Raw genomic sequence first — 14636 nt, 5'->3', positions numbered from 1 at the left:
ATGTCAGCGACACGTGTTGCCAATAAGATGGCGACACGTGTTCATCTTAATAAAAAAAATATAAATTTATTAAAAAATAAATAAAAATACTTATTTTTAAAAAAAATTCAAAAAAATTCAAAAAAATTCAAAAAAGAAAAGAAAAGAAAATAAAGCTCAAAGGGGTGGCTTTTTTTTTTTCTTTTTTTTTTTTTAAAAAAATTTTATTATTATTTTTTTTAAAAAAAGTATTTTTATTTATTTTTTAATAAATTTATATTTTTTTATTACGATGGACACGTGTCGTCATCTTATTGGCGACACGTGTCGCTGACGTGGTATTTGACGGACTCTGTTAAAAATTTTAACAGAATTTGATGCTAGGGATTGATTTGTAATTATTGCAAATCACGAGGACCTTTTATGAACTTTTTTAAACCATAGAGAGTAAAAAATAATTATGACATACCACAGGGACCAACGGTGCAATTATCCCTTTTTATTATATTGTTATTTTATCTTATTGATATAGTAACGCCGATCAACCTTTATTTTTTATTTTTTTATCGAAGCTAATAATGAGATAATAGGTAGTTTTTAACATTACTCATGAATAATTTGGTGTCATTATGATTTATATGATTTAGTTTAAAATCGTATTTTTAGTACGTAATAACGCAATGCTAAATACACTCTACACTCTTATAGCAGGCTCATCGGCACCGTTCAACATTAGAGTTGATAGAATCAACACGTGTCCTAATTTAAACGAATTAAATTCCAACTAAGCTTTGGATATAAATTTAATAAAATATTATAGAGCTTAAGAATTTTAATAATTTAATTTGAAAACAATAATTGATATTTAAAGAATTTTATATAATAAAATAGCTTAGTGATTGTAAATATTTAATTTAAAATTAATGGTATAAAAATTTAAAGAAATTTACAAATCGAAAGCTTGATGGCAACGGTCTGTCGTTATAGCAACTCCCCTGGGTAACTATTAATTAAGCCACGGTAATAACGAAACGATTAACGGACACTCGGATTCCCAATTTCGTCCGCACATGTTATTATGTTAATGTAATGGGCACCTCCGTAAATACAGCAAGATAGAGGGCCAAAAAGTAAAATCGCAGCCTGGCCTTACACGAAGCTCTAAGTCTGAGTCAGAGTACTTCAGAGGCCAGTTGGCGCTCTCTCTCTCTCTCTGTGAGAGGCTCTATATATATATTGCCAAACAGCTACATGTGAGCCTCACCATTGCTTCGCTCGCTCTTGGACTTTCCCCGATTCCCTTTCTCTCAGGAGGTGTTCAGAGAGAGAGAGTTTGAAAGAAATTCGTCGTTGTTTGGATCTTTTAATTGAAAGTGAGAAAGGAAAGGAAAGCGGAAGAGCGAAAAATGGCAAAGAATGTGGGGATTCTCGCCGTGGACATCTACTTCCCTCCTACTTGTATTCAGCAGGTGATCACTCTCTCTCTCTCTCTCTCTCTCTCTCTCTCTGTGTTTCAGTTTCTGTTTGGATGGAGAGAAAAGCGGGGAAGCGGAATGAAAGTCTAAATTTGAATTTTCTTTTTGTTTTTGTCTCTCTTTGTTCGTGGTTCGTGTTGGTTTTTTTCTTCAGCTATTCGGAATTGTTTGAATTAAGTTTGGTTAAGTGAAGATGGATATTTTTTTTTTTAAAAAAAGTCTTGGCGTATTTATTGATAGAAATTCGATATCTAACATTTTAATATATATACACTCAATGGAAATAAAGTCTAAATTTAAAGCTTCTTTGTTTGTGATTTGTGTTGGTTTTTGGCTCAGCTGTTCGGATTTGTTCAAATTGAGTTTTGTTAAGTGAAGTTGGAGATTTTATTTTTTATTTTTTATTTTAATGTTGGACTATCAATTAATGGAATTCGAGTATTATATATATTTTACTGTCGCTGTTTGGTTTTCGAAAAAAGTACGAGTAAAACGACGAAGGAAATTTTAAATGGTTTAGACATGCTTATATGCTTGAGGAAGCTGTTAAGCTAATTCTTTAAGGTATTTTTTCCTTTACTTTGCAGAGAAGCTAATTCTCTGCGTGTAAATGGAGGAATCGTAAATAGATGTTGATTTTTTTGTGTATAGTGATTTAGGTGGCTCTGATGCGTGGTGACTTTGCAAATTTGCATGTATGTCCACCAATTTTAGTTTTGCTTGTGTATGGGATCCATCCGGTCCCAAAGTGAAGGTTACAGATGAAAGTTTGGTAATTTGGTCAAAGTTCTGATCTTGTGGAGGCGGTCAACCACCGCTAGGCTACAAAGCCAGTGTAAAATGTAAATTCCTTTTACATTTAATTGCAGAGTGCCGGTGGTTTCAGTGATGATTGTTTTGTTTTGAATGGAGTAAGAAATTGATGGGTACCATTGTTTGAGATGGGAATTGAGACAGGTAGGATGTAAATTTCTTCAGTGTTTTGTGATATTTTTCCAAGAGGTAAGGAATAACCAACGGTAATAAATGTGCCCAGGGGTTAACCAGCAGAGTATGCCCATGAAATTTAAATTAGAAAAGAATATTTTATGGCAAAAGTATGTATTTGAAAACTATACATCTTGATTTTTTTTTTTGGTTAGGGGAAGACTTTTTTAAAAAAAAAAAAAAAAAAATCAACTAAGTAATTACGTGGGTCCTGAGAAGATACTGAACATTCTCTGGTTATAAGAGTGGTCCCATGGTTCTTTTCTTAAATAAGCCATATACTCCAGCTATCAGATTTGAAATGGGTTTAATTCTTGCTGGCGTTTTATTAACCTGCATGTGTGTTCTTATAAACAAAACAATTTACATTTGCATCAAAAGTTATATGTATCTTTTCTCTGTTTATGGGAAATAGGAATCATTGGAGGCTCATGATGGTGCAAGTAAAGGGAAATACACTATCGGGCTCGGACAAGATTGCATGGCCTTTTGTACTGAGGTGGAAGATGTCATCTCAATGAGGTTGTGATTCCACATACAAACCGCACTGTTATTCTACACTAATAGCAGCACCTGATGTTACTTTTCATATTGTTTCATTGCCTTCAGTCAGAATTAATTCGAACATCATTATCATCTAGTGATGTTCTCAGAAGTTTAAAGAACACTAAGACAATTGAAAGGGTTCCTCACTTGAGTATAGGAAAGTTGATAGTCCAATACGGAAGCCTGCAATAAGGACTGAACCCTGCTTATTCAATTCAGGAATGATAAGACTGTTAGATGGATAAGGAACATACCAAGTGTATCTTCTAGTGGATTGTGTGGTTGACAACTCTATGAAAAAAAAGTATTGAATAAAAATCTTTTTGTATGACATGTAATACTTTTCCTTTTCATAAAATGAAAAAAATTCTCATTTATCTATTTTCAATGTGGTTTAGCCCTGTAATAGTTATGTTATGTTCTTATCATGCTAGACAATGTCCATTAGGAGGGCCAATCTTGATATATACTTTTTACTTTGAGTCTTTGACTATTTCTTTGGATATGTCCATTGCTTACACTCCTATGAGCTTCAACTTTACCTTCAATAATAACAACAAAGTTTTACTGATAGGATCTTGGGGAGTTTCTATACTCATTGACTCTTCAATTTTCAGTTTGACAGTGGTTACTTCCCTCCTTGAGAAATATGGGATTGATCCCAAACAAATTGGTCGTCTGGAAGTAGGAAGTGAGACTGTAATAGACAAGAGCAAATCCATCAAGACCTTCCTGATGCCAATCTTTGAGGTAGTCTTTTGAATCATTTAAATGCAGTTGGTTTTCTTATAATCGTCTTTGAATTAATTGTTCTTTGAAGTGTGATATTGAATTTGGGACCATATGATTGTTCTTTGGAACCTAAACCTATTAGAGTAGATATATTGGAGTATTGTTTAGAAAAAAAAAATATTGGAGTATTGAAACCTCAGTCGAGGTAGACAGGAGACATATTTTTTGATTGAGTGAAGTGAGAGAAGTAATCATACAGTTCATGTGGCTCAAAATTATGTTGCATTGGGTCTGGGGTTGAAGGAGTCTAGATTTTTACTTTTACATCAATATGGGGTTGTCTGGCAGAGCAAGAGGTTAAAGTTGCTCACAGCTGGCCTGTGTTCTTCTGCATTTGTTTTCTTTCCAGATCACGATTCTTTCATGCTTCCATTTTAAGTAACAAGGTCTTTTTGAGGGTTTGTTTGTATTTGGATCCTGTATTGCTCTGCTGTGATTCTTATTTTGAGAGGATTCGCTTAATTAGTATTTCAAGTCCTATTAGTTCTTAAAGGTCTGTTCTTCAAAGATTTTAATTGACTGCTCTTTACTTACTTGGAATGAACAGAAATGTGGAAATACAGACATTGAAGGTGTCGACTCAACTAATGCGTGTTATGGGGGAACTGCAGCTTTATTCAACTGTGTCAACTGGGTTGAGAGTAGTTCATGGGATGGACGCTATGGACTTGTTGTGTGCACTGACAGTGCGGTATGACGATTTCTTTGGAGATTATATGTTCACACGGACTATGTCCAGGGGAAGACTTGCTTTATTTCTTACATGAAATAATAATTATTTTTTTTTTAAAGTAATTCAATCTCATTACAAAGCGCAAAGAGGTGCAATCCGTGTACATAGGAGAGATTCCCTATAAGGAAAAAAAGAAAAGGAAAAAAAAGAAGAATAAAAGTCCAAAAATTCAGTAAAACTAGAAAAGGGAGGACTATTATACATCATCCATACATGAAATAAATTATATATTGTGACAATGCTCAAAATTGTAGAACTTCTGTATTTTGAGATGATTTCTTATTTCACTGGTTGAAATCAGTCTAATTTGCATATAATTTTGACTTCCTTTTTCTTTTTTCTTTTTTTCTCGTAAATAGGGGTTTATGTAGTTTGTAAAGTCTTCCATGCACCATTTACCAATTGTAGTTTTGTTTATCAGGTCTATGCAGAGGGACCAGCCCGGCCTACTGGAGGAGCAGCTGCTATTGCCATTCTAATAGGACCTGATGCTCCTATTTCTTTTGAAAGCAAATTTAGGGGGAGTCATATGGCACATGCCTATGATTTTTACAAGCCAAACCTTGCTAGTGAATATCCAGTAATCTTCCCCAATCCCATTTTTACACGTCATTTTTCACATTTACTGTTGACATTAGCATCATATTTTGGCCCTTTTTTTATTTATTTATATTTTATATATAGATATATATACCTTTTCCTCTCCCTGATTGTACTCTTTCTTTACCTTTTGGTTGCAAATACATGTTTATAGGCATTTGAATTTTCCCTGTATTGTTCGCATGCTTTTCAATCAACAAGATTCGCTATTTGGTGACACAAATTGCTTGTTGGAGTGACTCCTATCTATTGTCAACTATGATTGCAGGTAGTTGATGGGAAGCTTTCTCAAACATGTTATCTCATGGCTCTTGATTCTTGCTACAAACAATTGTGTAAAAAGTAAGATTCCTTGGAAGTTCTGAAAGCTTTAGCCATGTTTTAGTAGAGATTTTGGTGATTAATTGTGTGCCATGTAAATGCCTCACTGTTTTGCATTCTGTAGGTATGAGAAACTGGAAGGAAAACAATTTTCTATTTCTGATGCTGAGTACTTCGTATTTCATTCTCCATATAACAAGGTAGACTATGTGATCAATTATGACCCTGTGACCTCCTTTGGAATCATAATTTAAATCCTAGAATGCTTAAAGCAATAATATCTTGTTTATCTTATTCTTTCCTTCTTTTTGTTTATTTATTTATTTTGCTTTGAACTACTGCAGCTTGTCCAGAAAAGCTTTGCTCGTTTGTTGTACAACGACTTCTTGAGGAATGCCAGGTTCTTGTTTTTCTTCATCTCTCTAGGAATTATAACTTCTAGTTTTCATAAGTTTTATCCATTAACTTAGATGTAATTGGTGAATAATTAAAATCTGCTTCTATTTGCAGCTCTGTTGATGAGGTTGCTAAAGAAAAGTTGGGACCATTTTCGACCTTATCTGGTGATGAAAGCTACCAGAGCCGGGATCTTGAAAAGGTGTGTTAGAACTCTGAATGTTATTATTATGACAAGAATGTTTTTAATTCGCTAACAATTGAGATAATTTTGGATTATCTCATCCGTAAAATTGGAACTTCCTGATGATCACTAAAATATTATTGTTCCACAGGTAACCCAGCAACTTGCAAAGCCCCTTTTCAATGCAAAGGTGCAGCCAACCACTTTGATACCAAAGCAAGTTGGCAATATGTACACTGCATCTATCTATGCAGCATTTGCATCCCTTATTCACAATAAACATACCACATTGGTAATTTTCAAACTACTTTCTAATGTAACCATTTAGCTTCCTCCCTTCAAATGTTCGTATTTCCTTATATATTTGATTGTTATTTAATGAACTGGCAGGCAGGCCAGCGGGTGATAATGTTCTCGTATGGGAGTGGCTTAGCCGCCACAATGTTTTCATTGAAATTCCATGAAGGTCAACATCCCTTTAGCTTGTCAAACATCGCCAGTGTGATGGATGTCGAAAAGAAATTGGAGTCAAGGCATGAGGTATATCTCTTATTCTTCTTTTGAGGCAATAAATTTCCTGGTGTTTTCGACGGATGTTTTATAATTTTTAATTGTACCTGCACACCTCAATATTACTAAATATAAAACAAAAGGACTAGAAGAGAAAAATTGATCCCTATCTGTGCTAAGGATTTGGATCTGTAATCCGATTTCACGACATTAAATCAATTTGCACGCAGACCCATATAGAATGGCTTCTTTGAAGTTACTACTTGCTACCGAAGAGCCTTGGCAACATGGGGATCTTTGATTTTCCCCGTGTTCAGGTGACCTGGTGGTTGCCTGCATTCTAACATTTAGGGTAAAGAACACAATTTGTGTGCTAATTGTAACGTCTCAAGGAAAGCGTTAGTCACATCTGCGTTATCACTCCAAAAGGACTAGTTAATTTGAAGCTTCTCTAGAATTATTTATAAAGTTTAGTCTCGGGACTTAACATCCATGAGTATCTTAATAATTCACCCACTTTATTTGGGCTACTAATCTTTCCAATGTTGGACTAGGGCGTTCACAAATGTTTAGCTGACAAGAGATATCGTAAGTGTGTTTTCATGCATTTTAATTCTGGTGCGGGTTTCATGCAGTTCCCTCCGGAGAAGTTTGTTGAAACTATGAAGCTAATGGAGCACAGGTATGGAGGCAAGGACTTTGTCACAAGCAAGGACTGTAGCCTTTTATCTCCAGGCACATACTATCTCACTGAAGTCGATTCCATGTACCGAAGATTCTATGCCAAGAAGGCCGGTGAGAAGGGTTCTCTTGCCAATGGTCACTGAAGTTGGCATTTGTGTTCTTAGGTGTATGCCAAAGCAAGTAGTATTGTTCAGCAGTAAGTGCTGTAAGGTTCCATTTTCTTCTTCTTCTTTTGTTTTTTTTTTTTTTTTTTCTACTTCTCAATGAGGTTTATCTCAATAATCATTACCTTTGTTCAACCCCAAATGTATTCTCTCTATCTGGATGATGATAATGCAACAAACGCTCAAGTTCTCGAGATAATACTCGATTGAGTGGATTAAAATGTGCTTCTGGGCTTTATTGCTTTCACTTTCTCACAGCTCTTTGTAAAGAACTAATTAGGAGTGTGATTGGCCTTGCAATTTCGTATGCCAAACACGTGCTTTTAAATAAAATTGTGGAAAGTATCAGGTTTGGGAGTCCGTTAAAAGAATGGCGGTTATTAAAAAAGTACGCTTTTAAAGATAGTTTAAGGCATTATTTTTTTAAACTGCAAATTTTATCGAACACTTGACTGTATTTTTAAAATTAAGTTTTCATAAATTGTATTTTATAATTGATATTGTTTCAAAACAAGTTTTGAAACTGCTAAACTAAACGGATACATCATGAAAAAGAGAGGGTCTGACAGCTTGAGACCGTTTGATGAGAGAAACTCGCCTTTCTTTGGAGGTTTTTGTAATCTACTGCTACAAATAGAGTCTAAGTTATAAATTATAGATTTTGTCGGGAGAAATGATTCATACACTCATTTCTCACAACAGCCCCACAACAAGCTGACGTGGTTGGTAATATTTTATTATTTTTTTGTTTTGTTTTCATTTCTTTTTGTAAAAAAATAATAAAATATTACCAGCCACGTCAGCTTGTTGTGGGGCTGTTGTAAAAAATGAGTGTATGGATCATTTCTCTTTTGTCGGATTCTTGTTCAAATACTCAAAGAGTAATGTTATACTTCACATCATAATTACACTATGCTGACGTGGTGAGGAATAGTAGCCCTTAGATTATTAATAGTTTTTTTAAAAAATTTAGTTTTTAATAAAGATTTATTCAAGCGCTACTAGCCTTTGTCACTATGGGTGTAAATTCGAACCGGTTATACTCGGCCTGGAAACCGGCTTTGGGTAACTGGAAAACCGGGTTGGTACCCGGTTATTTATAACTAGGTACCTGGAGCCAGAGCCGAGTATTAGTTTTCAAAACACCCGGTTCTAATCGAGTAACCGGCTCCGAGTGTATTAATATAATTAAAGAAAATTACCCCCTACCCTTTTACAGTCTAATGCTACACCAGCCTACATGGGGACCTTTCGGTCCTTTCCTCCTTTTGCCTTAAGCCCTTTTCTCTGCGCCGCTTGCCTTCAGCCTTCTTCTTGAATCTTCACGCTCTGCCTTCTTCTTCTTCTTCTTCTTCTTGAATCTTCACGCCGCCTGCCTTCTTCTTCTTCTTGAATTTGCACATCGTCTGTCATGCTCTCCACTGCACATGGTGGACTGCACAGCAAAGCAACGCGCCATCCTCGCAGGCTCGCAGTCGAAGAGACACCACCGTAAGTGCGCCAAAGAACCTCCTTGCTCTTGCCACCGCCATCGTATTAAAGCCCAAGCCTTCTTACGGACCAAGAAAGCAAAAACCAAAACAAACCCCTCTCTCTCTCTCTCTCTCTCTCTCGTCGATGTTCCCTATTTTAATCCAAATCAGTTGAAAAAACAAAAAGAATAAAACGCAATGCCAACAAGGTTTGGATCTCATATAGATCCCAATAAGGTAGTTTACTCTGTTATTCTCTTTCTGTTTCATTGATTATCGCGATGGTTCTCTTTTAAATTTATGTAGAAAAAAATACTACCTGTCCAAATAACCGGGCTACTCGGTTCTAGAGCCGGTTTCTGGTTATTACCCAATAACCGGAACCGGCTCCAGGTTTACACCCTTTCTTGTCACGTTAGTATAGTGTGATTGTGGTGTGAAGTTTAGTATTTCTTATACTCAAATATGAATTTCTCTAAAAATTCATGTCAAAAGTTTTACTATTTGTGGATAACAAAATTTTCCTCCAACATGGTTCAAGGAAATTCCTTTAAACTAGTTTATAAATTGATATATGTCCTTAGATCCCAATGTACAATGAAGCCCTATAGTCACTCTAAAATTAACACTTTCTAGAGTGAATTAAAACACCATTCGAATGAGAATTGTACAAAAGAAATTTGTTGGAGACAAGAAATAAGTTGTTTGGTGCTATCTATTTGCATATAGCTAAATAATCATATTTATAGTGATTTTGGACACATCTCAATGATCCGAAATCATTTGATCCAATTGTCACATATCGTAACTGCCAAATCTAACTTAATGGACATTATAAATAGCATAATGGTCCAAGATCGTAACCACAAAATCCAATTTAATGGACACGTTAAACTTTATATATATATATAATTTCCAATTATTTGAAATACTAAAAAATGATTAATTTTATTTATTTATTTTAAATAAATCTAACAATTACTGATATTTACCAGATTTTGCCTTTGTTTCTTAGTTGGATCACTTAAAAGTTTTGAGATGTGCAAATAATTACCCAATCACTTTGAATCCTTAAACATTATACGAGGTGCTTACATAAGAAAAGACTAGGGCAAACAAATGAAAAATAAAAAAAAAACTTGGGATTAAGTGTAATTAGTTATTTGCATTACATGTAATACACGATAGGTGAGATCTAAACTTGTTCGGGCGGATGCCTGCACCTACTCGGATTGTTAGAACATTTGTTCGAACAAGTGCGGAATTCACCTACTCTCTAACATTAGGTGCAATACGGACATCTAATTCCAACCTATTCAAATCCAGGGCAAAATGCAAATAATGCTGAAGTAACAGTAGAAGGAGGAGGAGGAGGAGGGTGGTGGTGGTATTGCTTTCCGTTAGTGCATGGACCACCATAGAGAGGTGGTGTCGACCAATAAAATCCACTTATTAAGCCAGAAAGAAAAACCCTTTCCAGACCTTCCTGACACTACTCTGTGACCCAATTGGTTGAGACCGGAGCCCACCTGCCCCCAGTGGTCCACTAGTTGGGACAGATGACAATCCGAAAGCTCATCCAGTGGGACCCAAGTCGTGGCACCCCATCACCACCACAAACCTTCTATGATCGAATGTCCACCGTCCAATCATACAATCCGATAGCCAATAAATCCTAGGGGCCAGATTCTTTCTCGTCCATTTCCTCTTCAATTTCTTTCTGTTATATTACCGTTTCAATAACTCCCTCTGACCTCAACCATAACCGAGCCCTAGCTTTCCCTCGAATTCTCGGGAAACAAACGGTCCAATTTCCCCCGAAATGATGTCGTATCAGGAGCAGGACATGGATCAAGACGACGACGGAGGGGGCACCTCCGATATCAGCACCAGCACCGGCGACCCGGAGGAGAACCTTAATCACAAGGGCGTCTCGAAAGCCACAAGCTTCGAGAATTCGATGGCGTTGCAGGCCATGCCGTTGAAAGAGGAGCCCTTGGACTCGGACCCGGACCAGGACCAGAAGACTCACCGGGCCCTCCCGCCGGTGACGCCCGCGCAGCCGATCGGGATGGTCCCCGCCGCGATGCCGGTGACGGCAGCGAGGCGGTCGTCCACGAAGGACCGGCATACAAAGGTGGAGGGTCGTGGTCGGAGGATCCGAATACCAGCCACCTGCGCCGCCCGGATCTTCCAGTTGACCCGCGAACTCGGTCACAAGTCCGACGGCGAGACCGTCCGGTGGCTCCTTGAACACGCCGAACAGGCCATCATCGAGGCCACCGGCACCGGCACCGTCCCCGCCATCGCCGTATCCGTCGGCGGCACCCTCAAAATCCCCACCACCACTACCTCCAACACAATCACAATCCCCTCCTCCACCACCACAACCACCAAGAAACGAAAACGACCGTCGAACAGCGAATTCGTGGACATAAACGACGCCGTGTCGCAGCCCTCGACTCTGGCGCCGGTCCAGCCCGCCACTCCCGCGGTCCCTCAGGGCCTGGTCCCGGTCTGGACCGTGGGCAACACGGGCATGATGGTCCCAGCCAACGCGTTCTGGATGATCCCACAGGCCCAGCCCGGACCCTCGTCGAACCAATGCCCCCAGATATGGGCCTTCTCTCCCACGGTCTTCAACATGTCGGCCAGGCCTATCTCGTCGTTTATCGACGCCAACGTAAATGTTCCCACCGGCATCGAGCTGACCAGCTCTGCGGCGAGCACGACCTCCGTCGGGGCCAAGGTGGCGAATAACTCGTCGTCGACGATGGCGGCGAGTGTCAGTTCGGGTGGTGGGAGTAGTAAAGCTCAGATGCTGAGGGATTTCTCGTTGGAAATTTACGATAAGCAGGAGTTGCAGTTGATGAGTCGGGCTGGAAACCAGCAAACGCTTGCTTCATCTTCGAAGCCATGAAAATGGAGGGACACAAACAGTGGATTAATTAGCGTTCGCAAATTGGGTGCGCTATTTCCCACTGCACAAGATAATAAGAATCAAGAAACAAATGTAGGGTTTTTCCTTTTTTTTTTTTTATTTAAAAAAAAAAAAAAAAATTCCTGTTTCTCTTTTGTGTTTCCAAATGGATTAATGATGCTAATGTTTTTGTTTATCTTCCAATTTGCACGGCAGACATGAACAACTTTTCCTTTCTTGAAATTCTCACTGCAAAACTAACAAAATTTTCCTTTGAAACAATTTCAGGCATGCATGGTGTGGTTGGAAACTTCTATTTACCATGATTAATTAACAGAAAAAATAAACCGGTCGTTTCGTTTCGATTCGATTCAATCCAACGCGATCTGTTTATTATTTATTAAATAAGTTATACGAATAATTTAATTATTAAACGAGTCATGCAAATTGTGTTACGTTACCCGTTTAGCTAAATAGGATGTATTGTGGTTAAAATTATGATCTTCTCCGATTGAAGTAGGGACGAAACTAGACATTTAAATGTGAGTGGACAGAACTTTGTTTTTGAAGAAGACTTTTAGAGAGGGTAAAAGAGTAATGTTATATGTTTTTTTTTATTTATCCTTTAAAATTGATGTGTCTTTTAAAATTACCATTTAATTTGTGATAGATTACTACTAGACTTTGATTAATGGTAATTTTAAAAATCACATAAGTTTTTAGGGACACAAGCGTGACATGAGGTGTCATTTCATGATTTAATTCTGCCATATTTCAATAGATATGAAGATGAACCATTTCATGATTTAAATTAGATTTCATATCTAATAGTTTAGGAGTAATGCTGTAACGAAGACTCTTGTCAATATTATGTCCTCCCAAATGTTACGTGTTTTTTAAAATCACCACTAGATCAAAATTTAATAATTATTATTTCAAGTTCAATGGTGATTTTAAAAACAATATGATATTTAGAAAGACACAAAGATAACTCTAGTCCTCTTTATAGCATTAATCTTTAGTTTATGTGTTACAAGATGATGAATATGTAGTAATTTTTAAATGATGTGACACTATATATACTGTTAAATGTAATAAAATCAAAATATAGATCATGAAATAATTTATTTCCATTTTACTTAGAATCTTATTCCCATAAATAGATTTCAATATGATTATTTTATTGAGTTAAGTTCTTATTAGTCCACGTAATCTTGCACTCCTGACTCGATACAATTCACATGATATTAACTTGAATACCCGACCATAAACCCCAATTGTCATTTCAACCCCAAATTGTATAGACACCTCATAAATAATGTCAACCACTAACCATCACCTCCAACTTTTTTTATAGGTTTTTTTTTAATTTTTATAAAATAATAAAAAAATAAAAATAAAAATAAAAATTGAAGAGTTAATTGAGACAATTGAGTTTATGCCTCTATGGTATGGGAAATAAAGAATTTTGCTAACGGAGGGATTTGGGAGAATTTTAAAAGCCTTTTTGACCGTACACAAGGGAGATCAAAGCTCCCACGTGCGAATTCGTTGGGGGGATGGTGGGGGGCGGTGTGGTCCACCTCCAAATGGTGGGTCAACAAGCCCAAAAGGAAGTTCCCAGCCGCCATCGCCACGCTCTCTGATTGGACGTGCCAATCACCTCCTTTCTCAGCGACTTCAGCGTCCACCAGTTTAACAATCAGAAGATTCAGATCGATATTTTGTTTAATGTGTAGGTACACGCGCTAGGAGGAAGGGCGTGGTGGGGGGAGTGGCATTAAAAATATGATGCCCGTGGAGTGTGGGGGCTACGTTGAAGCTGTCATGGATGAGGTACGCGTGCACCGAGGAGCGTGGGGTCCAACCGGTTGCCCTTCTCTATCGGGTTGAGTGGGGCTCGATATTTGTGGACCCACCGGGGGTTTTTGGGTGGTGGGGCCCGGTGGCTTTGACGATTGAGATGAAAGCACAAAAGCATGGGGCTCCACCGCCTGTTCATCAACCATTTTTTTCGGTGGGGCCCCGACTTCTGTACTATTGACGGCCATTGTTTATCGTGGTCCCGGGTCCACCCTTTTTAAAAAAAAAAAAAAAAAATGTTTGGGTCGCAGTGGTCCACCTCATTGCATCAAAGGGACCATGCTTGGATTATTGCGGTCGTCGTGGGTCCTCGTCGTCCATACATATTGTATAATTATTAAAGGACAACCAAATTATTTCTATCGAATTATTATTATTATTATTTTTTTAATTACACGTAATTTTCATAAACATTTTTAATCCTCTAAGAACACGTATTAGCTTAATAGATTGTGTTGTGAATAAAATACGCTTAGGGCCCAAACCCTCAGGATCAATCAACATGAAGGCCAATCCGATGATTTTTTCCTTATTTTCCAAGTGGCCCTCAGTCGAGTTCAGCGGTGCAAAATTTGGTTTCATCTAGGGGTGTAAAACGGAGCGATTATAACCACTTAAAAATTGCTAATCGCTTATAACCGTTAACCGCTTAAGCGGAAGCAGTGAGTGATTATAGGGTTTGAGAAAAGCGGTCAATAATCGATAAAAACAGTTTTAAAACCGCCGATTATAAACACAATAAGCGCTAACCGACAGTTATAAAAATAACCACTTCCGCCTAAGCGGTTAGCGGTTGTAGTTGGTAAAATACAATAACCACCTAGACGGTTTGCGGTTTTAGCAAATAACCACCGGTTATAATTATTTGTACGCCCCTAATTTCATCATACTAAATCGAAAGAATTTACTCTAACCTAATTTAGATTTTTTATTTTTTATTTTTTTATTCTATTATTAAATTCGTGTTGGATTTTAGGATGACTTAAAGGAGATTATTATGTTAAATTCTC

At 37.4% G+C, this 14636-nt stretch overlaps 2 protein-coding genes across 2 annotated transcripts; both read left to right on the top strand.

Annotated features, from left to right (window-relative positions):
- The first annotated feature begins 1197 nt into the window (after positions 1–1197).
- Positions 1198–7593, top strand: LOC133854223 (hydroxymethylglutaryl-CoA synthase-like). Its single transcript, XM_062290311.1, has 12 exons — positions 1198–1448; positions 2857–2963; positions 3605–3737; positions 4327–4470; positions 4934–5092; positions 5381–5454; positions 5558–5633; positions 5778–5833; positions 5944–6031; positions 6165–6305; positions 6404–6553; positions 7159–7593. Exons 1-12 carry the CDS (start codon positions 1386–1388, stop codon positions 7348–7350), a joined length of 1383 nt encoding a protein of 460 aa, XP_062146295.1. The 5' UTR covers positions 1198–1385; the 3' UTR covers positions 7351–7593.
- Positions 7594–10539: 2946 nt separating this feature from the next.
- LOC133854886 (transcription factor TCP9-like) lies at positions 10540–11924 on the top strand. The gene has a single exon (XM_062291151.1). The coding sequence runs from the start codon at positions 10666–10668 to the stop codon at positions 11761–11763; it is 1098 nt and encodes a 365-aa protein (XP_062147135.1). The 5' UTR covers positions 10540–10665; the 3' UTR covers positions 11764–11924.
- The last annotated feature ends 2712 nt before the right edge of the window (positions 11925–14636 follow it).

The sequence above is a fragment of the Alnus glutinosa genome, chromosome 13 (assembly GCF_958979055.1).
Source record: "Alnus glutinosa chromosome 13, dhAlnGlut1.1, whole genome shotgun sequence".
Taxonomy (NCBI): domain Eukaryota; kingdom Viridiplantae; phylum Streptophyta; class Magnoliopsida; order Fagales; family Betulaceae; genus Alnus; species Alnus glutinosa.
The sequence above is the reverse complement of the archived record's forward strand: the minus strand, read 5'-3'. Positions and strand labels throughout refer to the sequence as shown.

Excerpts from the sequence above, each read along its gene's own strand:
- LOC133854223 (XM_062290311.1), top strand. The coding sequence starts at position 1,386 with ATGGCAAAGAATGTGGGGATTCTCGCCGTGGACATCTACTTCCCTCCT. Across the intron at positions 1,449-2,856 it reads CTCCTACTTGTATTCAGCAG|GAATCATTGGAGGCTCATGA; the intron begins GTGATCACTCTC and ends TATGGGAAATAG. Across the intron at positions 6,554-7,158 it reads AATTGGAGTCAAGGCATGAG|TTCCCTCCGGAGAAGTTTGT; the intron begins GTATATCTCTTA and ends GGTTTCATGCAG.
- LOC133854886 (XM_062291151.1), top strand. The coding sequence starts at position 10,666 with ATGATGTCGTATCAGGAGCAGGACATGGATCAAGACGACGACGGAGGG.